Source organism: Artemia sp. Qi Xiang Cuo, chromosome 16 (assembly GCF_049724085.1).
Source record: "Artemia sp. Qi Xiang Cuo chromosome 16, ASM4972408v1, whole genome shotgun sequence".
Lineage (NCBI taxonomy): Eukaryota > Metazoa > Arthropoda > Branchiopoda > Anostraca > Artemiidae > Artemia > Artemia sp. Qi Xiang Cuo.
This window is the reverse complement of record NC_142809.1, coordinates 9216503-9242828: the sequence shown is the minus strand read 5'-3', so window position 1 is coordinate 9242828 and position 26326 is coordinate 9216503. Positions and strand designations below refer to the sequence as shown.

At 35.4% G+C, this 26326-nt stretch overlaps 1 protein-coding gene across 1 annotated transcript in view; it reads left to right on the top strand.

Moving 5' to 3' along the window:
* Positions 1-26326, top strand: part of Pgi (glucose-6-phosphate isomerase) — a 40373-nt gene that overhangs the window by 9130 nt on the left and 4917 nt on the right. Inside the window, exons 3-8 of the mRNA XM_089102743.1 lie at positions 681-953; positions 2342-2557; positions 4936-5175; positions 10594-10733; positions 19551-19734; positions 23508-23712. Of these exons, the coding sequence (XP_088958869.1) occupies positions 681-953; positions 2342-2557; positions 4936-5175; positions 10594-10733; positions 19551-19734; positions 23508-23712 (1258 nt within the window). The remainder of the gene's footprint in view (positions 1-680; positions 954-2341; positions 2558-4935; positions 5176-10593; positions 10734-19550; positions 19735-23507; positions 23713-26326) is intronic.

The window sequence follows — 26326 nt, the reverse complement described above, 5'->3', positions numbered from 1 at the left end:
TTGAATGGAAACCTGGAAAAAAGAAAAACGAAAATATTTTGCAAAGTAAAGACAAAGGAAAGTAAAATAGTATTTAAATAAATAAAAAGGTTGCTTATGTGCAGAAACAGGATTTTAGGGTCACAATTTGAGTTTTGATTGGAATTCCAGTTTTTGGTATGAATTCTGTTTCTTCTTGAGCAATAGCCTTTGAAAAACATAATGTCTTGGTTCAGGGCACCCAACGTGTCTTTTTGGTGTGAAGCCTATCATTACAGACCACCGATTTTGGTGATTTTGATGAAAAACTGGTGATTTTTGGTGATTTTCTTGGTGAAAAACTGGTGATTTTTGGTGAAATACTGGTGATTTTTGTGATTTTCTTGGTGAAAAACTGGTGATTTTTGGCGATTTCCTTGGTGTAAAACTGGTAATTTTTATTTTGTTGTGGTGGCAACCCTGTCCTAGGTGTTTTCTCCTTCAGGTAATGTGAGTGAGCTGAAACAAATTGATTTATGAATTATGAAAGTTTTAGCTTTATGAAAGCTTTAGAATTATGAAAGTTTAAAAAACTTTTGCCCTATAGATACTATCGGTTTTTAGTTTCGTAAGCTAACTTGGTTTAAGAAGGTAGTTTTTTAAGTAGTTTCTCGAAGTTTACTCTTAAGTATTTTAGAAAGTTTACAAAGTAAATATTCTAGGCCCGTGCCAGGAATGTCGAAACATCCCGTGATGCGATGTTCAGAGGCGATAAGATCAACTTCACTGAAGATAGGGCTGTTCTCCACATAGCTCTTAGAAATCGTTCGAATAGCCCCATTCTTATTGAAGGGAAAGATGTAATGCCGGAGGTTAATGCAGTTTTAAATCACATGAAAGATTTTTCTAATCAAGTTATTCATGGTAAATGGGTTGGCTACACATCAAAGCGAATTACTGATGTCGTTAATATAGGAATTGGAGGATCAGATCTGGTAAGTGGTGTTTACAGATATTTGTTATATGACTTGAGGCGGAGTTGGGATCTTTTGGGTATTGATTTATGAAAGCTGCAGGTACTATTAACTACTGGTGCTACTCACTGTAGCACCAATACGTCTGAGGCCAACAGCTACGCACGCTCTTCCTATGTCCTAATCTATCGGAAGTTTGACCCTTTAAACCTTTCAAGGTCAAGCCTTGACATCCCATTAAATCCGTATTTCCTTTACATCCTTTCTTAGCCTACAAAAAAACAATTCCTTTTTAAGTCAATATTGGGAAACCCAAGTTAAGACCTTTGGTAACGTTAAATCATATTCTTGACTGGAATATATCTATGTTAAGGTTTCTGTATCTAGACTTAGTGTAATTATTGTATCATGCTCAGGCAGACTCTTTACTCAAGTCTCAAATGGAATAACAGCAAGGTGTGGGGACGGCCAAACAGGATCACGAAATGCACTACATATTTTCACAATTTGTATTAATGTTTTTAGAATTATAAAATCTAACATCTCTTGGAGTATGTCGTAATGTCAATAACTATGTATATTGACTGCTTCTTTGTCCGAGGAGTGGGGTACGATTCCTGGTAAGGTCGTTTGGTCGTACCGACCTGGTAAGGTCGGCACGATTCCTGGTAAGGTAACGTAGCCTATTTGGTTTGGGACGGGAGTCAGTGGTGTGACTGTAAACTCAGTCGGAGTCGACCCAGCTCTAACTACGTACCTGAAAAAATCTGGGGAAGGTAAGTAGGAAGGGTATGCAAAAGCACAGTATGGCTGGTCCCAACCCCCCACTGCACTTCCTGGCTGAAGGGCCTCGAAACGTAGATCAGCACCGCAGGTTTGGACTAAGGGTCTGGTGCCATATCCTTTACCTTTTTTATATTGATGCTATTGAATGTATGCATATTTATTTTAAAAATTAATACTGATGAAAATAGACATTTTCTTTGTTTTAAATTATCGTCTCGTTAACTTTTCTAACTGTTTGGCACAACTAAGATCCCATGTCAATTTTAACAAAGTCTCTTTGGAAGTTCCCTGTGGTGCAGAGAGCATTTGTCATAGACTGCCAGCCGACGCTGAAACTCTCAAAATGATTTTAGGATGTAGAATCTTCTTAACGTGGTACTTATGCAAATCAAATGACTCTTGTACATTGCTATAAGTAAAAGTCATTGCCATAAAGGGGAAATTATGAAGTAGTATTTGATTGACTCAAATCTTTCATTTTTCTATATATTTTAGTGATTCAATTTAGGATCCATATTTTTGAGGAAGAATGCTTCAATGCATATATTATTTATATTCATTTATTTTATTTTGAAAAACAATACTTCGATGCATAACATTTCTTGAATATTTTTCTTTTTTAGGGTCCTTTAATGGTCACGGAAGCACTTAAGGCATTTGCTGTTGGCCCTCGGGTCCATTTCGTTTCAAATATTGACGGCACCCATTTGGCAATGACACTGGCTAAGGTTAACCCAGAATCTACTCTTTTTATCATCGCGTCAAAAACCTTTACAACACAAGAAACTCTAACCAATGCCAATTCTGCAAAAGCTTGGTTTCTGGAAAAGGCAAAGGACGTAAGTTGTCTATTTGTTGATTTGTTGTTGTATAGTGTATCAATAGACATTGTTGTTGTTGTTTGTTGTTTTACAACAATGGTTTAGACATGATTTAGACACAACAATGATTTGTTGTACAACAACAAATAAACAGTGGTTTTTTTTTTGTATAATGTTGTAGTACAATGTATCAATTGTTGTCGTATGAATGTTTTACTAGTGTGGTGTCTAAAGAATTATTTTACAGACGCGTGCGCCAAATTTTTTCCTTTTTTTTGGAGCGGGTCAATAGAAGAGTTAATTTGTTCTTCTGAGTTAAGAGTCCCTAGAAAATGGCAATTAATTTGATATGAAAAAGCAGATATTGGTCTAATGAACATTCGTCTGAAACTAGAATTACCGAAAATAGGAAATTACTGGACATGAAGTTACTAACCTGACTTTCCTTCAAATCTTGTTTTTGTGAAGGAATGTCAACTTGAACAAGGGATTTGCTAGTAGCTTTAGCGATTTCATCAAAACATTCTTGACTGGAAAATTAAAATCATGGTCTGTATTTGGATTTATCTGTTTGTTTCGTCGCATACTGCCCTTTGAATGCCCCTCTTTTGTATGTGCCTGATCGTAAAATATTTATAAGCTTTCATTCAAGCCTTTCGATTTGTAATTCCAAATAAGCCTTTAGTTAGAGCTTTTTTCAAACTTTCCTTCAATGACTATTATTATATAGTCAAATAATAATGATAACAAAAAAAATTCTTCCCGTGGACTTAGTCTAAAGGTCAACCGTGGAGACCGTCAGTCCGCCCCTTGTGAACGGGGACGCATCCACTAGGCATACTTTTGTGTCTTTAAGGGCTTTCCAAAAATACAGAATTGCCGAAGCTTGACTGCCAACGAAGTGAAGCGAGAATTACCAACGTCAACGAACCAAACGTCAAACGAACCGGAGTCTGCATTATGCCTTTAACAATTAATTAAGTTTAAAAATTATATTTTTTTATGCAATGGTTTAGAATATATATTTATTTAGGTGCCATATGTATGTGCTGGAGATACAGATATTCAGATTTCATGAGCTATACATCACTAGAAAGCAGGGCCGTATCCAGCATTTTTGTTCAGGGGGGGGTTTACTAATTTTTGACTTTTTTTTGGGGGGGGGGGTTTACTAATTTTTGACTCAGTTTTCGACTAATTTTACTGATTTTTACCTAGGTTTTACTTATTTTCGACTCGGTCAAAAATTTCGGGGGGGGGGGGCAACAACCCGGGTAACCCCCCCCCCTGGATACGGCCTTGCTAGAAAGTGTTAATTTTGTTTTTTGATGGCTCAGAATTTTCTTTCTAAAGTTCAGGAAAAGGTAGTCCCAAAAAATGTTCAAGTACACCTGCTTGGAAAAAATCAAAAATCAGCCCAAAGAAAGTAATATTGACTAAGCTAAAAGAACGACGTATTGGTTCGTTTTGGGACGTTTTGTTCCTCGATTGGTTTAAGACAGGAGTCGTTCAAATAACTATTTTAGAATTCGAAAAAAAAATTTGAAAAAAACTTCAGGAATTTTTTTTTCAAGATAATAGTGATTGAAGATAAGCTCTTAATTAGAAGTGGGAGCTTCAAACGTATATGTTCTTGAAACACTGAATTCTCTTTCTTTTTAAGTTACAAGTATTTTTCATTAATCCAATTATTATGCAAGAATTATCCAGTTTTTCGTTATTAATATATTATTGCTATATTTTATATTTTTCGCATTTAGTGATACCACGCGATCACTATCAAATTTCTGTTAAAGGTATTAAGGACACAAAAATACATATTTCAGCCCCTGGATCCATCTGAGGTCTATTTATACCCGAAAAGCTCAATTTCCTAAGATTTTTATTTTTTTTTTAAATTACGAAGTTTTAGAGCAGTATCACTTTCTTGTCAGTGTTGTCACGCTGAATTATGAAAGTAAATAAGTGAAACTAGTTATTTCAATTCGCCACACTTTTCATCCATAAAATTTCACTCACAAATACAACTAAACCTTCAAAGGGAAGCTGCATTTTCTTAAGCTGTTTAGTGCCATATATATTTACCTTATTTTTAGCTGAATTTGTTATCTTCCCTTTTAAAATTTATGTGTGTACTTTTTAAGTTTTCAAGTTTTTACTTACTTTTTAAGTTTCTTAAGTTTTCCTTTTTAAATTGACCCTTTTTTGTGTTAAATCGCGGCTATGTAAACAATTAATCATAATTATCTGAAAAGTATCTATTGTTTAAATCTAGCATAAAAAAGAGCATACGTCATATTTGATGCTAATGAAGAATGTCATTTCAGCAAGGTGCTACCGTTCACTTGGAGTTCAGCGCTCTGAAATTTATTCTAATTATACATATTAAATTTCAGCCAAGCCATGTTGCCAAGCATTTTGTGGCCTTGTCTACAAACGTAGCTAAAGTCAAGGAGTTTGGTATAGATGAACAGAATATGTTCGGCTTTTGGGACTGGGTTGGAGGTCGTTATTCTCTCTGGTCAGCTATTGGTCTTTCCGTTGCGCTACATATTGGATTTGAGAATTTTGAACGTCTCCTTGGCGGTGCTTTTTATATGGATAGGCACTTTTGCACTGCGCCTCTGGAAAAAAATGTAAGTGAAGTTTATCTAAACTTGATAAATATAAATTAATTAATATGAATAGAATAGAATAGGCTTCTGGGACTGGATTGAAGGTGGTTATTCTCTATGGTCAGCAGTTGGTCTTTCTGTTACGCTTCATATTGGATTTGAAAATTTAAACGTCTCCTTGGTGGCGCTTTTTCTGGTGGCCGACGTTTACTCCTCTGGAAAATAACCCCGCTTGGAAAATCCTACTTAAAAAAATACACCCCCCACCCCCAGAAAATACCACCCCCACGTGCCTTGTTGGTCTTCAATCCCTTTGGACTTAAAAAAAGGACTAGAACTCTCAGTTTCTTACCTAATGAGCACACTCTGAAGTCTCTGCGATCATGAGGTGGAGATATGGATGAGGAAGGCGCAGTTCTCTCATGTACGGAATAAATTCTGCTGATTTTGGGGTTTAATGTTACTCTTTACTTTCATAATAACAGCGTAGACAAGAAATGTTTCCAGAAATCATAAGGACGGTGGATATCAATTTCACATTTTTGATGAGTTTATTAAAGTTTCTTTTTGCCCCCCCCCCCTAAAAAAAAAACTTGCTGGAAAATAAACTTTTGCTGGTATTTTGCTGGATAACTTTTCCACGGAAGAGGGGGTTACCGGTGAGATTTTAAAAATAATCAGAAAGTAGTCTTTTTCAAATGAAAGTGCGCTAAGGAAACTTTTTTACTCGAGTTCATCCGCAAGAAATTTTCTGGGTGGAATTTTCAGCTAGAATGGAATTGTATGGGGGAAATTTATCCCCTGGGGGTATTTTACGTGAAAAGAACTTTCCATGGAGAAATTTTCCGTATGGGGAAGGGATTTTTCCTGGAGGGGGGGGCGGGGCAGGATTTTCCGGTATTATTTAATAACGATCAGAAATTAAATAAAGAAAAAACAAGTTTTTTCAACTGAATTTTTGGTTCAATAAGTTTTTAGCTTAATTTGATGATTTTTGCCTACATTTTTTCTTCTTTTTTTCTAATTTGGCGCTTGCTACTGCCAAAAATTGTAGAAGTTAATATGAAGTCTTTTCAACAAAAATGGATTTGTGTTTTTTTGTCAAGTTTTTAAGATATTTATGTGTGTAAGTTCCTCTTTTTCCCTTTCCTTAGCGAAACGGAACAAAAACAAACTCAAATAAAATCCTCAAATTTGGAAAACCTTATTTTCCGCGGGTGGTGGGGTGGGGGGGGGTATTTTCTGTGGAGGTAAACGCCTAGAACCGCTTTTTGAGTGGATAGGCACTTGTTCACCGCATCTCTCGGAAAAAATGTAAGTGAAGTTTATCTAAACTTGATAAATATAAATTAATTAATATGTATAGTTTAAGATAAGATGTTTATGATCAGAAAAGAGGCTTTATGATCTGGTGCATATTTTCTGCTAAGGTAAGCGCCAAATTCAGTAATTTTGCAATGCACTGCTTGAAAAAACATACAAGAAGAGTTTATCCAAATTTGATGAATATGTATTTCCATAATAGTAAAACAACAAATTAATAACAATAAGCTCACAAGTAAAAAAAAAAATCAACTTTAATATAGTCTTCCACTAAGGCTCCATAGCCAGGAAAGAATTGGGGAGATGAAAAATTCTATAAAAATACAATATTCTAAATCCACTAATATATTAGGTATGAAAATATAACCAAAATTCAAAATCAAATCGCCTACTTCAGAAATCCCCCGAAAATAATCTCAGCAGGATAGTGTCGCATTAATTCCCCAGGTTAAATAAACACTGAACCCAATCTAGAGACTTCAAGTCCTGGGAAATCCGAAAAACTTTAAATATATTGAATTTTTTTATTAGGAATTTTTTACTAATTTATTAATTGAATTATTACCTAGGAACTTTCTAACATTCTTTTCAAAAATACTAAAAGATCGCCAGCCTCCTACAAGTTCTGGAGGCCTGTTCCAGATGATGCTATAAGCTATCAGAGGGTAAATAACTAATAATTTTATTAAATTATAATAGTAAGAGTGCAATTCACTTTTAATTATTTTTATGCTTATGTATGAATATGTACACTGTACTGGTAAAAACGATTGTCCCATAACATTTTTTAAATTATCAGAAAGCTGATATCTGAAAACGAGAACAACGTATTAATCTAATTAATCAACGTATAATAGTTTTTAACAACGTATTAACCTTATTAACCAGCGTATAATCGTCTTTAACAACGTATTAATCGTATTAATTAACGTATAATCGTCTTTAACATCGTATTAATCAACGTATAATCGTTTTTAACAACGTATTAATAGTATTAATCAACGTATAATGGTCTTTAACAACGTATTAATCGTATTAATCAACGTATAATAGTTTTTAACACCGTATTAATATTATTAATCAAAGTATAATGGTATTTAACAACGTATTAATCGTATTAATCAACGTATAATCGTCTTTAACAACGTATTAGACGTATTAATCAACGTATAATCGTCTTTAACAACGTATTAATCGTATTAACCAGCGTATAATCGTCTTTAACAACGTATTAATCGTATTAATTAACGTATAATCGTCTTTAACATCGTATTAATTAACGTATAATCGTCTTTAACATCATATTAATCAACGTATAATCGTCTTTAACAACGTATTAATCGTATTAATCAACGTATAATCGTCTTTAACCACGTATTAATCAACGTATAATCGTCTTTAATAACGTATTAATCGTATTAATCAACGTATAATCGTCTTTAACATCACATTAATCAACGTATAATCGTATTTAACAACGTATTAATTGTATTAATCAACGTATAATCGTCTTTAACAACGTATTAATCGTATTAATTAACGTATAATCGTCTTTAACATCGTATTAATCAACGTATAATCGTTTTTAACAACGTATTATTTTTATTAATCAACGTATAATCGTCTTTAAAAACGTATTAATCGTCGGGTGCATATAACATTTGAAAAGTGGGAACAAAAACTTTATTTGTAACGGTGTACGAAAAGCTACATTTATTAAATTATCAATGTCTAGAAATTGTACATTCTCTTTGCAGCTATTTCAAAGAAAAATTTTGTATTGACAAGCAAAACTTGAAAAACCAGGTCCAGTGGGTGTTTCATGTTTAGTGCTTGTTTTTTTTTTTTTTTTGTCCGTATTCTCTGTATTGCAACCTGGTTGAGGGAACGCACACATTCGGAAATCATTTATACCATCATTTCACAAGAAATCTGCCAAGCGCATGAACTGCGGCACACGTAGGACTCTGAATAAACACCAGGTGGTTAAAAGTGGACACCCCCTTAAATCTAGCTAATGCTTAGATCCATGGTATAAAAAGACAGGGGCGGATCCAGGATTTTTTTTAGGGGGGGGGGCAAAATATGCTGATCTGATAAACTGTGTTAGGAGCAAGTTTAGTTAACGCGAACTTGCGTTAATTAAGTAAATTACACTACTTTAGACTACGTTAGGGGGGGAGGGGCTCGCTCTCTGGATCCGCCACTGTAAAAAGATATGATTATATAGCCAGGTTTATCTGCCCTGTGGTACTAGAGAGATGATTTAAACGAGTTTTGTCGAAAATTACTGCGACATGTTCTATAAGATCTTTCAAAATATCAGACAGCTGATGCCTGACAATACAAAAGTTTAAAATGGGGTGCACATAAACACGAAGTTGTATTAGTCTATTAATTTATTAATTTAATTAATTTATTAATTTATTGTGCCTCAAAATGGTTGATTCTTTTTGCAGTTCTTTCTTTTAAAAAAGTTTTGTTTTACCAAGAATAATTTGAAATGAAAGTTACATTACAAAAGAAATTAATTTGACACATTTAGAATTAGTTTTATAAGTTGATTATTCTGGTGGAGGTTAGGTTAAACCGGTATTTCCATTCCAAATTTTTATTTACCAACCAAAGTGCCAAGAATAAAAAACATTTCCCCAGGAGGCGACCTTACTGGTAAGCAGGGCCTTGTGCAATCGCCTCTGCGCGGGACTGGATGTCGTGTTCATAATGTAGCATCCAGTGGGAGCGGTAACAGTGTGATTCCTAGGGTTCAGCGGGAGGATAAGTTCAAGAGTGGGGATAAACTAAACGAACTAAAAAAAAAAACAAAAGACAAGGGACGTTTATCTGGTAGCCGGGGCCAAAAGGCCTTAACAAAGGGGGGTTTTGACAGTTTTAGGGAGTTTTAACAGTTTTACAACTGCTGGTCTCACTCCACATATAGGGGCCCCATATTTGGAAACCCCAACTGTACGGTAATTTTTTTTACCGGGTTTTGTTTTAAAAAAATATTTATATCATTAAATGAGCAATTTTGTCATTTTACTGCGCTATAATATGGTTTAGGGTCTAAGTTATGGAATTCGTTGCATAGATTACCAAGCCTTTCCAAGTCTTCTTAATATATTGGTAATTTATGTCACCGGGATTTAGTAAAAAAAAATGTATACGTATGATCAAATGAACCATTTTGCCATTATTTTGGCATAAACATTGTGATTAGGGGCTAAGTTATGGACTTCTTTAAATATATTACCAAGACTTTCTAAGTCTTGGTAATATGTTGGTAATTTATGTCCCTGGGTTTTGGTAAAAAAAAGAAAACGTATTTGTATGACCAAATGAACAATTTTATCATTTTACTGTGGCATGAACATGGTGATTAGGGGCTACGTTATGGAATTCGTTATAGATATTACCAAGACTTTCCAATCTTGGTAATATATTGGTATTTTATGTCACTGGGTTTCGGTTAAAAAAAAAACTTATGTGTATGATCATATGAAGAATTTTGTCATTTTACTGTGGCATAAACATTGTGATTAGGGACTAAGTTATGGAATTCGTTACATATATATTACCAAGACTTTCCAAGTATTGGTAATATATTGGTAATTTATGTCACTGGGTTTCGGTAAAAAAACAAAAAAAAACTATGTGTATGATCATATGAACAATTTTGTCATTTTACTCTCGAATAAGCATGGTCTTTTGGCGCTAAACTGTGGAATTTGATTAAAAGTAGTGAATCAACTGAATTTAAAAGGCTGTTGAAGAATAAATCGTTGCCAAATATGATTTTAATAATTAATTTAAAAAAATGCATAATTGGTTGATTAAATTGGTTGTAAATCATGAAATTTAGTGTTTTATTTTGATTAAGGTATGTTAAGGAAGGTGTTGGTGGAAGGAGTCTTAAGTTGGTGGTAGCAGGGTACATGATGTTGAAATTGTGTTTTGTTTTTTAAACCCCTTCTGAGGTTAATGCTAATAATGTTGATTATCATGCTGTGGCATTTGGAGGGGATGTTTTTATGTTCAGTTTTTTTTGTTAATAATATATATTAAAATTGACAATTATTATTTACCCAAGTTTATATTAAAAAAAAACTTATATAGGTTCCAGTGATTTTGGCTTTGCTGGGTATATGGTACAATAACTTCTACGGTGCTGAGACCCTCGCTTTGCTCCCATATGATCAGTACTTACATCGGTTTGCCGCTTATTTTCAGCAAGGTGATATGGAATCCAATGGAAAGTACGTCATTCTTTTTTATTTCTTTGTATCATCCATTTGGGCAAATAAGCAAAATCTTACCGAGATAGGAATATGATAAATTTATTTCCCGAAAAATTAAAATATGTTAATTGGTCAACTAAAACATTACTTGTTATTAATAAAACAAATGATTCACATTATGGAGAGAGGAAAAAAAACATAATAGCCTATGTGGGGAAAAAACCATATGCTTGTTCATTGATGCAATTACAAACAATATAGGGAGAAAGAACGAAAAAAAGGAATATAGAAGAATAAAAAAGATGCATAGAAGAACGAGAAAGAAAGAAAGAAAAACAAAACAAATATTAGTTGGAAAACAGTCAAATATATGGTCTTGTTGCAGCCCCCCCCCTTCATTCCTCAAATTCTGTATTTTTAGGTTGTTCCCCTGAGAGTACTTTAAACCACTTTTAATGACTCGGAGATAATACAGCACACTGCTGAGTGCTGTATTTAATCATTTTTGACAAATTTTCTTTCTTAAGGAGGCCTGAAACGGTCGATCGTTTTGATCAAAAGCTTTCGTCAATCGATTGATCTATGCTTCAATCACCCCTTCAATCTTGACCAAAGCTAATTTCAAGTTTAATTTTAGTTCACGGCCATATTTTTAGTTTTAGTTCAGAAACGGGTAGATAAGATAAGATATTTATTTCAAAAAATGACTATCACAAGCCCCGAAGGGCCGAATTCGCATTTCGGGGTCATATAATAAAAAAAAAACATAAAAATAGCACAACAACTAAAAAAACTGGCTAAACAATGCCAAAAACAACAATATCAGAAAGGCAAAGCCATTCATTAGTCTAAAAAACAAAAAGTGTCAAATGTAAGAAAGTTAAAAAGGCACAAACTAAAACAAAACCCCCCAAAAAATGAGATAAAAATAGTGCTAAAAAGGTTTAAAAGAGACTATATTAAAAGGGGAGGGAACTGAAGAACCAAATGGACACAAGCATGGGTATCACCAGTGCAAAAAAAAAAAAAAAAAAAAGGTTTTCCGTGTGAGGGTTTATTATTGCATTTTTTGCAAAACGGAGGCACAGCGTTCCTCTCCTGTGCTCAAGAGTTTCCTGCTTGGCCTTTTTTAGAAGGAGTGAATATGGTACCAAAGTTTCTTTAAAAATTATTCTTAGGGCTCTTTTTTGGATAGATTCAATTTTATCTGATTCATCACGGGAGATGCCAAGATGCCAAACTGGACAAGCATATTCAAGATGCGGGCGGACAAAGGAAGTATAAATCCTTAAAGAATGGGATGAGGGGACGTTAAATTTATTCAAGAGCTTAAGGAGAGACATGGACGCATTAGCTCTATGGACAATATCTTTCACGTGGATATCCCACTTTAAATTAGAGGAAATTGTAACCCCAAGTAATTTAACGGAAGACACAGAAATATCTGGGGGGATAGGGTTGAGGAAGGCGGGAGTAGATTTCAAGAAATTTATCGTCATTATATTTGAAATAAGTGGAATTTACTTTCATATTTAGGTTCTTAGCTTCATCCGAAATGTGGGTTAGAATTTCAAGGGGGTCACTTTTAATATTCCTGTGACATACTTCGAGGATCGACAAGTCATCCACGTATTTCCGCCTTTGGGGGAAGTCCTTATCGTTAATCATGACTAGGAATAAAAGTGGTCCCAATAAGGCTCCTTGAGGGATTCCACAATATATAGGGAGGGGGTTAGAGAAAATATTTTTGTATTTAACAACTTGAGATCTATTTGAAAGAAACGATATAACAATATTTACTAACAGAGGATCAAGTTTAAAGTTAACGTAGTGAACGAATTAGGGTGGTGTGGTCAACCAGGTCAAAAGCTTTTTGGAAGTCAACTAAGACAAGGTTCAACCAGACATTTGGTTTATCAAGGTTACTTACGATGGTATGCATTAAGTGCACAAGGTAATGGGTGGTGGAAGTTTTCTTTAAGTTACCAAACTGCCAGGTGTCAATACGTGGACAATTTTTAACTTGAAACCAGTCACAGAGGAAACCTTCACAAAGTTTCGAAAAAATTTATGTGACTGTAAAGTGGCGAATGTTGGCAAAAGTCAAACTGGTGCATTTTTTTGGGACAGGTGTTATAAAACCTTCTTTCCAACAGCTTGGGAATTTACCAAATTTTGCGACGTGGTTGAAAATATGTGATAAAGGCTCAGCAATTTTGTCCGAAAAGGCTTTAATTAAGTCAACTGGGATGTCCAAGGGACATATACTTGATTTTCTAAGCTTAAGAATCTTATTTATAACTTCAGAGGGAGAAATAAAGGGGAAGGAAGTATTGGGAGGAATAGTTGGACTTGAGCCAGTGAAAGGGGGGAGACTTTGCACGATGGAAGCAAGTTCAAATTGTTGGCAGTCTTATTAGGGGGTTCAGGGAGATGAAAATCAATTTCGGAAGGACTTTTTCCGCATATTTCTTTAATTTTTCTGTACCATTGCTTGGGCTTGTTAGAATAAAGATCTTTGACTTTATTATTATAATAATCAGAAGCTGCTTTTCTTAATTTTTTCTTTGGGAATTTCCTTAGACTATTAGCCTCAGTAATAACACCTGCTTTGAAAAAATTGATTTTTTTTCTTAGAAGTTTTTTAAAAGACTCAGTAACATAAGGCTTATCTGTAGAACACGTTTTAAATTTTTTCTCAGGGAAGTGGAATTCATAATTACTCCTCAATAAATTTTGGAGGGAGAAAGCCATGTAGTAAACTTATTTTTTGTTAAACACAGTGTACAATTTTTCATTATTAATCCTGTAGCAAAATTTTAAATGTCCTGATTCTGTGTGAGTTATATAAGCGTTTTCTTTTATAGAAAACGACTGTTTAACTTTAGCCAGCGGAGATAGGAAAAGGCTAAAGTGGTAACTACCCACTAGAGGGGGCAGAGTGGAGACGGGTTTGTAAAACATCGAAAGATTAGTGCAAATTAAATCAAGAGTAGTATTGCCTTTTCTTACTTGTACTTGTGGTGGGAATCAGTCGTTTCCACCTCGCCCGGCATCGATGATATTAGAGACCTTCTTGGACCATGTTGAGCGATCTTCTGCCAGCTGCTCTGCAAAAGCGAGCCATTGAGTTGACCATCTGTGTCCGAACTTTCTGAAACCCCCGATAGGTTCAAGGTCTGACTTGGCCAGGTTCCACCAGTTCTTCCTCTGTCCTCCTTGGCGTCTCTTCCAGGAGCTAATAGGCTCGATTAGAAGTATTTGGCGAGGCAGGTACTCTGGCGGCTTCCGTAATACATGGCCCAACTATTTCAAACAGCGTTCTTTAATAGTGAGCGCAACATCTCTCTGAATATTGCACATTTGACGTAGATCCGCGTTGGAGATACGGTCACGCAGCTGTATTCTGAGAATTTTTCGCAGACAGGTATGCTCAAACACCTTCAGTGTATTCTCATGCTGTAGTTTTAACGACCATGTTTCGCATCCGTAAAGAAGAACGGTGCGGACTAGTGCCATGTAGATTCAAACTTTCGTTCCGACACTGACTTCGCGGCGATTCCATAAGGGTTTCCGAAGGAAGGGAAAGACCGTCTGCGCTTTCTGTATTCTCTGTTGGATATCATCGTCGGAAGATCCGTCAGTACATATCTGGGAGCCTAGGTATGTGAAACGGTTGACTTTTTCCAGCTGAACTTGATTGACAGTTAGTGTGAATGGTCCTGTGTCGTGGTTAATAGCCATGAACTTTGTTTTTTCTGTGCTGACTTTCAAGCCGATCAGGTCTGCCCAGACCACCACGTTATCAAGCATGCTTTGAGATTCTACGGGGTCTGTCAGGAGGCCAACATCATCCGCATAATCGAAGTCAGTCAGTGAAAGATTTTGTCCGATCTGAACTCCTGGATAGGACGACAGTGCATTTTCAAGCACCCAATTGACGCAGTAATTGAACAGAGTTGGAGAGAGGACGCACCCTTGTTTTACTCCGAACTCAACCAGGAATTCTTCAGTTTCTTCGCCATAGACTCGAACTCGGCTCACTTACGCGTCATAGTATGCCTTCATCAGTTCAACAAACTTCAGCGGCATTCCTTCATCCTCTAGTATCTTCCAAAGTTTCTGGCGAGTGACAGAGTCGAAGGCGGCAATGAAGTCCAGGAACATTAAGATCAGGGGTAGATTGTACCTTTCAAACTGCTGGATAATGAGGCGAAAAACGAAGATATTATCAGTACAGCCTCTACCTGGCCGAAAGCCGGATTGATTTCCTCGGGTTCTTTCCTCCCTTGCCCCTTTGAAGCGGTTCAAGAGTATGATCCCGAATATTTTGACCGCAATGTCTATAAGACTTATTCCGCGGTAATTTTTGCACTCGGTTTTATCTCCTTTCTTATAGAAAGGGAGAATGACTGATGTCTTCCAATCTTTTGGGAAAGAATTGGTCCTCCACACTTCTTCGAGAATGCCATGGAGCTGTTCAGTAGTGACCTCAGGGCATTGTTTGTACACTTCCGGGGGGAGGCCGTCTTCACCTGGGGCTTTGTGGTTCTTCAGGGTCTTGATCGCTTTTAGTATTTCGGCTCTGGTCGGTGTATCCAGATCGACATCGTAAAGTTCTTTAGGGACGGCAGGTGGGAAAGCATCAGGAGCAGATGATGGGGATGGGTTTAGGAGGATCTGAAAGTGATCCTTCCATCTTGCTGATCGCTCCTTCTGACAACTGATGATTTTTCCCGATCTGTCATTGACTATTTCTGAGACAGCAGCTTTCTTACCAACGGATTCTTTCAGGATCTGGTAAAGCTTGCGGGTATCATGTGAGCGTGCTGCTTTCTCTAACGACACGGCAGCATCTTTCCACATTTGGCGGCGGTCCAGACGAACAGAGCGTTTTACCTGTCTGCGTAGCTCTTTTGTTTCTTCTTTAGGGCCGCCCATCTTTTGTCTTTGCTCACCGACTATTGACAGGGCCCTAGCGGTAATCCAGTGCTGTCGTTTGATTTTTGCTCGGCCTAGGATCTTATCGGAAGTCTCTGTTATCACTGTTTTAAAGGTCTCCCATCTCTTCTCGGGGGTTGAATTTTCATTAGAACTGAGAGCGTCAAATCGGCTAGTCAGTTCCAAAATGAGGGCCTGTCGAACGTCTTTGTCTTGGAGCTTACCAATGTTGAATCTGGCCTTGGGCTTGTTTTTTCTCCGAGTTGCAAGACGTAGCAAAATTTTTGCAGCAACAAGCCTGTGGTCAGACCCAGACTGCGAGCCTGAGTCCGCGCCGTTGTAGGAGCGAGAGTCCTGTACGGAGCTTCTCCAGCGCTGGCGTACGAGAATGAAGTCTATTTGAGCCTTAGTGACACCGTCATTTGAATGCCAAGTTAAAAGGTGGCTAGGTTCGTGCTGAAATATGGTATTGGTGACAACAAGGTGGTTCATCAAGGCGTAGTTTACCAACCTTTGTCCATTCTTGCATCTGTGACCTTGTCCAAATTTTCCCAGGACTTGTCTTGTGGTTTGGTCAGACGGATCAACTCTTGCGTTGAGGTCTCCAGCAACAATCAAGTAATCACAAGCGGCAAAAGAAGAAGACAGCTATTGGAGCTTGCCGTAGAAATCATCCTTGGTCGTATCAGCAGCGTCACGGGTGGGGGCATAGGTAGAAATTATCGACACATTTGCGGGGTTTCCTTTTAGTCTGATTCTGGCAAGTCTACAAGAGACTGGTTCCCATTCTAGGAGAGCATTTCTGGTTCTTTGGTTCATGATGAAACCAACTCCGTGGAGTCCCCGAATCATCCTCTACTCCGGAGTATAAAAAATGGAACTGATGTAGCGTTTCAGGAGCCGTAATAACTATGGAGCCAGAACCGGAAATTCTGGTCTCGGATATGCAAAGTACGTCTATGTTGTACTTCTCCATCTCATGGACAAAAAAAGCTTGCGTGGTTTCTTGTTTGACGGGTCTTACATTCCAGCATCCCACATTCATTCTAGATTTTGCCTGTTTAATGACTGTAGTAGGTTTTCCTAGATTTATGGCGTGAAAAAGATTTTTCGACTTCGCCGCCATATTCGAAGTCGCGTTGCCTGCCGGGAACGCCGTAGTTTTAAATTAAAAGCGTTACATGTAGAATCAAGTCTTGTATCGTTTGCGTCACCCATCAGGAAAATTCCTGCATTTGGGTATTTTGATAGTACGAAGTCAGCACTTGCATGTAATTTTTCGATAAAATTTATTTTGTCGGCGGATCTCTGATTAGAGGAGTAATAAAAACAACAAAGGACAATTAAATTAAAAGGACGCGGCAAGACTTTAGGTCGAACACACACCCACATAACTTCATCAAATGGAGTAAGACACAGAATTGGGATTTCATTTGGGCTCAAGTCTTTACGGATAAAGAACAGAATTCTACCACCTTTTTTGCCTAGAGGGTGGTTTTCTGGTCTGATTTTAATAAACTGAGAAAAATTTTTAATCTTTAACATGTGCAAATTTTGAGCTTGACCTTCAGTAATAGCGATTAAATCTAATCTATATATTTTAGAAAGGGTGTCTAATTCATTAAGTTTTTCAAAGTTAAGGCTTTCAGCGTTGCTCAACAAAAGTGTGGGAAATCGAAAGCGACTTGTGAAGGTACCGTTTTTACACTTTCCTTTTTTTATTTTACAGATGGGGTCAGGGGTTCTAGTGGAATTCTTGACGGGGTCTAAAGTTGGATAGTGAGAACAAGGGACAGGGGGATCAAATCCATCTTTTTCAAATACAATTGCATTTAATTGAGCGGGTACTAGTAGAGACTCTAAACAGCGGTAACTATTTGAAGTTTTAGAAACTCTGCATGGAGGTGTTACAAGAGGATCGTTCTGCCTGCTTACTCTTAAACCAGAGTCATACTGGTAGGGTAGCCAGGGGGGATAAAGTGCAAGGGAAGGGAGAAAGGTTTCCTGGTGATCTGAGAATAAGTCAAGTTGGGAGTGTTCTTTAAATGGGGGGGGGGTGTGGGGGGGCAAGATGATGCTGAGGGAGGGAAATGCCAAAATCAGTCTAATACTGATTTGGCATTTGACTGATTTGGCTAATGCTGATTGGAAAATAAAAAGAAAATAGGAAACGTCGCTGGCTTACAACTTCTTTTTCTGCTCGATCGCCTTGTACACGTGGTTGAAATTTGTTCTTAAAACATTAATTTTCTTTTTTAGTTCGGACACTGTGTAATTTGTTTTCAATGTCTTTACCGCCCGTAATATCCCATCAAATACCACACTTTTCTTATTTCTGTTGTAATAACTTTTCATACTTCAGGGTGATCCCGGTATAACTCCTAATAAACAGATAAACTCGCGCTCCTTATTTTTGCTTACTTCGTTGTGTCTTCCATTGTTGTTGGCGCGTGATTAAGGCAATATTTGAAGAAATCTAATCTAGACGTTCAATCACCCTCGTCAAGCACTTTAGTCTTTCAATATTTCTATCAATCACCGTCAAGGCTTGACTCAATTGTCAAACAGGCTCCTAGACGGTCTATCATGCTTGTCAATCGATTGAAGGAAGCTTTTGATCGAAATGATTGACCGTCTCGACAACCTTTAAACAACCACGAAGAACTTTTCATCGTAAAACAACAGCAGAGAAATTAATAGGTTTTACGTGTTGGTCATATGATTTTCATTTGTTGTAAATTACATATCATTTTTGTGACATCTGCTTTTCAATCTTTCAAAAATGTTATCAAGTTTTTCATAAAATCACGGGTCATTTCATGAAATAACGCTTTGAATAGCTAGAATGTTTACGTAGTCAAATTAAGTTTTTTCAAATAAATGTTTGCACTGTTTTGCTATATCTTCAAAAAAAAAAAAATGTTGTTAAATAAGAAATATTCAATTTACTTTCTTTTTTTCAGTCAATTTCCTTTTTGAGTTTTTTTTATGTCCTTTTTTTCATTCAGTTACCTAGATATTACCTTTATTCGGCGATGAGGGAAGAGGTCAAATTTGTCGAAGAGGTTAATTTAAAAAACAACAACATACGGAATCAAGGAAGTGATTATAAAACTTGTGAAATTTTACAAGAGAGAGAGAGATGAAGAATTCTATTCGTACTTGCTTCTATCAAGTAAACATTATGGGACACCCCTCTCTTCTCCCAAAGTTTCTAGCAAGTTGATAGGAAAAATTTGAGCTACTGGGCTATTTTTTTTATTTGAATAGGTAGGCCGATGGACGTATATAGCGTATAATATGGAATATTTTATATATATGGAAGTATATATGGAAGATCAGCCTTAGTCGGTAAAAAACGCCTTTTATCTCGCCTTTTTATCTGACATATGTATATCGCAATCTTTTCTGATGTATCGCAATCTTCGCAATTTTTATCTGATATGTGTATGTTCTTATATTTGGAGGGAAATAAAAAAATAATTTTCAAACAAATAAATACTATAAATAAATAACTAAAAATAATAATTTTATGCTTTGAAACTGGAACTAGGCGACCATCCGACGCAGCTTCAAAAACTGTATCTCTTATTTCATTGGATGTTTACGTACGATAATACGTATGTGGCGTGAAATGACATATATTTAGACAATATCTTGGAAGCTAGGATTTAAAATGGGGGGGGGGGGTAGGGTCAATCTTTCTCTGCTTTCGCACACCCTTCCTGTTTAGCTTCTCCAGGATTTCTCGAGGTACCTATTTTGAACTGGGTGGGCTCTTACTGACCTTATAGTCACTTTTTCCATAAAGGCCTTGGTTTGAAGGTACTAAATTTGCATATATGCCTGAACGCAACGTTAGGAATTATGTATTACTATGTCCCACTATTTTAGGTATGTAACCCGAAGTGGTCGTCGTGTTGATTATAAAACTGGTCCAATAGTTTGGGGAGAGCCAGGAACGAATGGTCAACACGCATTTTTTCAGCTAATTCATCAAGGGACACGACTTATTCCATGTGATTTTATCGCACCTGCTGAAACGCACAACCCAATCCAAGGGCATGTCCATCACAAGGTGAGTTGAAAATGAGAATTAATTTTTGCCACTCGTAGCTTTGTACATAGGTAAGAGTAAACAAAAACGTAAAAAAAGTAAAACATAAACGTAAAAAAAGGTAAAAGTAAAAAAAAAAAACGTAAAAGTTAAAAAAAAAGCTAAGAGTAAACCAAAAACGATATAATTTTCGCTCGTTTGTACTTGCGATACGTACACCCCTACTCCAACCTGAGCCCCTACCAGGATTGTCAGAGGAAGTTTTATGTTACACCAAGGCGTAATATTTTGTCAAAAATATACATTTGAATGTGGTATTCATAAATGCATGTTGGAAATTAGATCGTTAAAAGGTATCTTTGCATTTACAAAATGATAGTTATGTGGGGGGAAATGCTGAAACAAGTGGGTTGTATATTAAGTAAAAGAAATTATTAGGAATATTGTAAAATCATGGTGTTAGCTAAACAGAGAAAGTAAATTCAAGGGCATAAAAAGGTTTGCATGAATTTAGAAAATAATAATAAAAGTAGTATTTATCTATCCAATAATCTATATCTAAAATATAGTATACATATTAATATAAAAATAATATACATGATAACATAAAAAATTATATGTATCTTCGCTGCTACGCTTAACCTTACATTTTCATGCTGCTGGAATAATTGGAAAAAACCGTCGGCTAAGCTGTATTATTCTCATAGGGAGAATAATTTAAATAACAGTTAATTTAATTAATTGTTAATTTATTTATTAAACAATTAATTTATTATTATTAATAACTTTTATAATAATACCTTTTAATAACTTTTATAACATTCATAATAATTAATAACAATTAATTTATATAATTTAAATGACAAGAATCAAAGTACCCTGCTGATCCTTCCTTTGAGAACAGCTTAGCAAATAAGTTTTGGTATTTATTTTAAAAAAAATATCGCAATTGGAAGTCCTTTCCAGTGGTTAATACTAACCCTTTATATAGTATAAAACTTTCTCTGATGGTCATAGTAGGCACTCAGGTCAGAGCAGGGGTGTATGTATGGTAAGTACAACCGAGCCAAAATTATTCCATGAGGACAAAACTCTCCTTAAACTTGGGTATGGTAGACCGTTGGCTACCCCGCTGCCCTTCATGCTCTTTGGCTTGCTTTTCAATACATGGATGAAATGCTTGATACTTTGGAAAATATCTGACACAAATATTAATATTTTCTAGATTATAACCTACTTTTAATCTGCTTTCTATGGATTTAATTTGAGGGATTCCCCGCTGACGAGAGCTAATTTCTTTTGTAGGATATGAATTCTATTTGTAAGATTTCTTTAGATAAACCTATCTAGACCCAGCAAGGCCGTACCCTGGAATTTTTTTCGAAGGGGGTTTTACTAAAAAAAAAAATTCGGGGGGGGGGGGGGGGTAAATAAAAAAAAAAAAAAACGCATGCAAATTTTGCTTGTATCCATTTTTGTTACGTTTTTACGAGCCAGACAAACATTTTGGGGGAGGGGGTTCAACCCCCTAACTCCCCCTCTGGGTACGGCCTTGAGACCCAGCATTTTTTGACCCCCTGAAAATTTAATGATTTTCACTATGATTTCTTTTCCTTCGCTACTTTGCAATATGTCTTTCGTTTGCCATTGGACGAATATACCCCAATACCCATTGAAGAAACTTTGTTTAACCTGCCCAAGTCTACCCTATTTTTAAGCTGAAAATGAAAAATAATATCTTGTCAATTCTTACTCTTAAATAACAACTGAAAGATTTAATCTGAATGTCAAAATCTGTTCAGGGGAAAATGGGCTGTTTTGCTTAATCCTTCTACCAGTCTTTCAATTTCCTCATAACGATTATGCAATTGATAACACAGATGGGTTAACTACGCTTAAGATTAACGACTGCTAATGTGAGGCTAAAGTTAATAAAAGTCTATAAAGTTTAAATCATTAAAGTTTGTAATCAAAGTTTCATTAAGTTTAATGAATTACCCACATGGTTTCATACCACTAAGTTTTTCCGCTAATATAGGAATTTCATCTTGTTGACTTTACATCATTTTTTTTTTTAAATATCTTGAATGAAACAGACATGGATCTGAGAAAATGTTTTTTTCTTTTAACAAGTTTATTCTTTTTTTGTTTCATTTTTTTTGTATTGAAGGGGTTTAAAAGACTTAGATCAGAAGCTTTTTAAAGTCTAAATTTTTACCAGCGGAAGATCTAGATTAATGGTCGCTATTATATATGTAGACAAAATAATTATGTGACATAAAGTATTTTATTTCGGAAATGTGTAATAAAACATTCTTAAAATCTCCCAATTATTTTTATTCCTTTTAATAAGTTAGTCGCTTTTTAAGTCTGTTTTGATATGAAACGGGTTTAAAAGATTAAAATCAAAAGGTTTTTTTAAAATTTAACCTTATCTCTTCCACCAAAGGCTATATCCAGGGAGATGGGTTGGGGGTTGAAAATAAGCTGAAATTTACTTTGAAAAATCTAAAGTTGAATACAAATTTAATAAGTCTAAATAAAGTCTCCACAAGGTTTCATACCACTAAGCTTTTCCGCTCATACAGGAATTTTATCTTGTTGACTTTACATCAATTGTTTTAGCAAATGAATCAAACATGGATCAGAATGATCATCTAAAAATAGGGTAGACTTGGGCAGGTTAAACAAAGTTTCTTCAATGGAGTATTGGGGCATATTCGTCCAATGGCAAACGAAAGATATATTGCAAAGTAGCGAAGGAAAAGAAATCATAGTGAAAATCATAAAATTTTCAGGGGGTCAAAAATGCTGGTGCTGGGTCTAGATAGCTTTATCTAAAGAAATCTTACAAATAGAATCAGATATGCATCAGAACGTGGATCTGAGAAAACATATCTTCCTAACCATTTTTTCTTTCTAATAAGTTCGTCTTTTTGAGATTTCTGTTTTTTGGTATTAAGGAGGTTCAAAAGGCTTAGATCAGAAGCATATTTAGTCTGACCTTAACTTTTTACCAGCAGAATATCTAGACTAGTAGTCACTATTATATATGTAGACAATATAATTGCATTACATATAATGTGTTTTATTTCAGAAATGTGTACTAAACCATTCTCCAAATCTCCCAACCATTTTTATTTCTTTTAATAAGCTAGTATTTTTTAAAATCTTTTTTTGGTTTGAAACGGGCTTAAAAGTTTTTTTTTTAATCTTACCTTACTTCTTTCACCAAGCGAAAGATTTAGACCAACGTGTACTATTATATATGTGTATTATATATAGTACATGAGTTATTGTTCAGCTTCAAGGCTATATATCTATTAGTTTTTAGTGTCCCATTTGAAATTTCTTAGAAGTATTTTGCTATTGACTAAACTTTGCTTACTTTCTTAAAAAAAATAGAAAAAAATATAAAATTAATTACAATATTAAAAAAATAAATTCAAATAAATCAATAAAATAAAATGTTTGAAATTTCTTAGAAGTCTTCTGATATTGGCTGGACTTTGCGTACTTTCTTGAAAAAAAAATAGAAAAAAAATATAAAATTAATTACAATATTAAAAAATTAAATTAAAATAAATCAATAAAATAAAATATTTGAAATTTCTTAGGAGCCTTCTGCTATTGGCTAAACTTTGCTTGCTTTCTAGAAAAAATTAAATAAATAAAAAAAAATCGGCTGCAATAAAGTCAAGTGATGAAAATGGTTTACTATATTTGTGGACGCCCTGGGTGCCGTCCATAAGAATTTATTTCCTGAAATGATTCTTGTATTTCTTCTATTAAAGCTCTTGCTTGCTAACTTCCTTGCGCAAACTGAAGCGCTGATGAAGGGTAAGACGGCTGTCGTTGCCAGAGCGGAGCTAGAAAAAAGTGGGCTCGCCAAGGAAGCAGTTGAGAAGATCTTGCCCCATAAAGTATTTGAAGGAAATCGACCTACAAACAGTATTATGGTCAAGCGAGTCACTCCTTTCGCTTTAGGAGCTCTCATTGGTAAGAAATTTCTCTGTTTTAAACTTCCTTTAAACAACTTAATTGCTACTTTTTATAATTCTATGTGGCATGTATGTACCAGGAAGAGGAGATAAGGCTTAGTAAGGAGGAATTAAAGTGGATATTTCCTCCAGGAGGAAATATTTCACCACTTGGTGATATAGACTGGCATTGCCACCATCTACCTCTCTCTGTATGTGCTAGGATTAAGGGGGGTGTGGGAGAAGGAGCTTTACTCTTAGGGTAGGCGTAAGGAGGAATTAAAGTGGATAACATCAGCAAGAGGGGATTCTTGACCACTTGATCATAAATCCTGTTGTTGCCAGCGTCTCTCGCTTTCTCTATATATGCTAAGATTCAGGGGGCATGGAGGGGAGGAACTTTAAGGCAGGGCTCAGCAAGGACGAATTAAAGTGGATAATAATCAGCAAAATGGGATTTTGACCACTTGATGATATATCCTGTCGTTGCCACTGTCTCCCACTCTCTCTGTATATGCTAAGATCCGGGGGGCATGGAGGGGAGGAACTTTAAGGCAGGGCTTAGCAAGGAGGAATTAAAATGGGTAATATCAGCAAGAGAAGATTTTGACTACTTGATGATAAATCCTGTCGTTGCCACCGTCTCTCGCTCTCTCTGTATGTGCTAAGATCCAGGGCGGCATGGAGGGGAGGAACATTAAGCCAGGGCTTACCAAGGAGGAATTAAAGTGGATAATATCAGCAAGAGGGGATTTTGACCACTTGATGATAAATCCTGTCGTTGCCTCCGTCTCTCGCTCTCTCTGTATATGCTAAGATCCAGGGGGGCATGGAGGGGAGGAACTTTAAGCCAGGGCTTAGCAAGGAGGAATTAAAGTGGATAATATCAGCAAGAGGGGATTTTGATCACTTGATGTTATATCCTGTCGTTGCCTCCGTCTCTCGCTCTCTCTGTATATGCTAAGATCCAGGGGGGCATGGAGGGGAGGAACTTTAAGCCAGGGCTTAGCAAGGAGGAATTAAATTGGATAATATCAGCAAGAGGGGATTTTGATCACTTGATGATAAATCCTGTCGTTGCCACCGTCTCTCGCTCTCTCTGTATATGCTTAGATCCAGGGGGGCAGGGAGGGGAGGAACTTTTAAGGCAGGACTTAGCAAGGAGGAATTAAAGTGGATAGAATTAGCAAGAGGAAATTTTTACTACTTGATGATAATGAAAAATATTTATAAAGGATAAGATTGAAAATAGTCCTTATTTTTGCTCAATTCATTCTTTTGGTTTTGTAAGAAATTAAATGGAATGAGTGAGGAATTTTATTGGGTGGTATATAAGGAAGGCTAAAGGGGTGAATTTTAAAGTTTTATGGTAATTAAGAACTTGGAAAAGCGGTTGGTTGTAGATATGGCCCTATTTTTTTAATTAATTAAATGAAAATTAAAGTTTTTCAATTAAAGTTTTTAATTAACTGTTTTTTAATTAATTTATTTGCTATTTTGGATTTAAGGCAGTTTTTTTGTTTATAAATTTTATGTTGTTATTGTATTTGCTGTGTTTTGTATGTTATGTTGCTGTATTTTTGTAATAAACATGACAACAAAGATTCAATAGCAACAAAGATTAACAAGGGTCCTCAGCGCAGAAAAAAAAAGTCAACTGAAATCAAAGACCGAGAATGATAAGACTATGTTCATTACAGGGTCTCTGTGATATCAGTTTATGAGGATAAAAATGATTATTTATTTTCTAGACAAAAAAAACTGTTAGATTTGTAATAGATGGGTTCTGCTTGTCTTCCATAAAGAAATGATTCCATAAAGAGATAAATAAAGAGTAAAGAAAATTAAACTGGGCTGAATTAAATAAAAACAAATAGGAAATGAAATAGAAATAAAAAGATGTAAATAGAAAAAAAAATGAAGAATAGAAAAGAAAGAAATAGAAATAAAGTCCACAAGAAATAAATAAAGAAATGATTATGTTGTCCTTAAGAATGATTATTTATTTTCTAGAAAAAACTTCCAAATTTGTAATAGATGGGTTCTGCTTGTCGTTCATAAAGAGATGATTACAAAAAGAAATAACTAAAGACCAAAAAAAAAAAATAAAATGGGCTAAAATAAATAGAAAAAGAAATAGAAATAAAAAAAAACTAAATAGAAAAAACAAAGAAATACAAAAAGAAAAAGGAAATAAATTGAAGGCCACTAGATATGAATAAAGAAAAGACTATGTTGTTCTTAAAAATGTCTGGAAAATTTTTTTTAAATTTGTAACAGAGGGGTTCTGCTTGTTGTCAATAAAGAGTAATTCCATAAAGAAATAAATAAAGAGTAAAGAAAATTAAAGTGAGGTTACATAAAAGAAAATAAATAGAAAAAGAAATAGAACTAAATAGAAAGAAAGAAAGACATAAAATGAAAAAGGAATATATAGAAGTTCAAAAAGAAATAAAGGAATGATTATGTCGTCCATAAAAATGATTATTTATTCTCTAGAGAAATTTTTTTAATTTGAAATACATGGGTTCTGCTTTTTGTCCATAGAGGAATCGCTTTAATTAACGTTGTTTGGGGTTTGGTAACACAAAGTTAGAAACCAAGGAAACCTTAGAAACTTCTAAGTTTGTCAT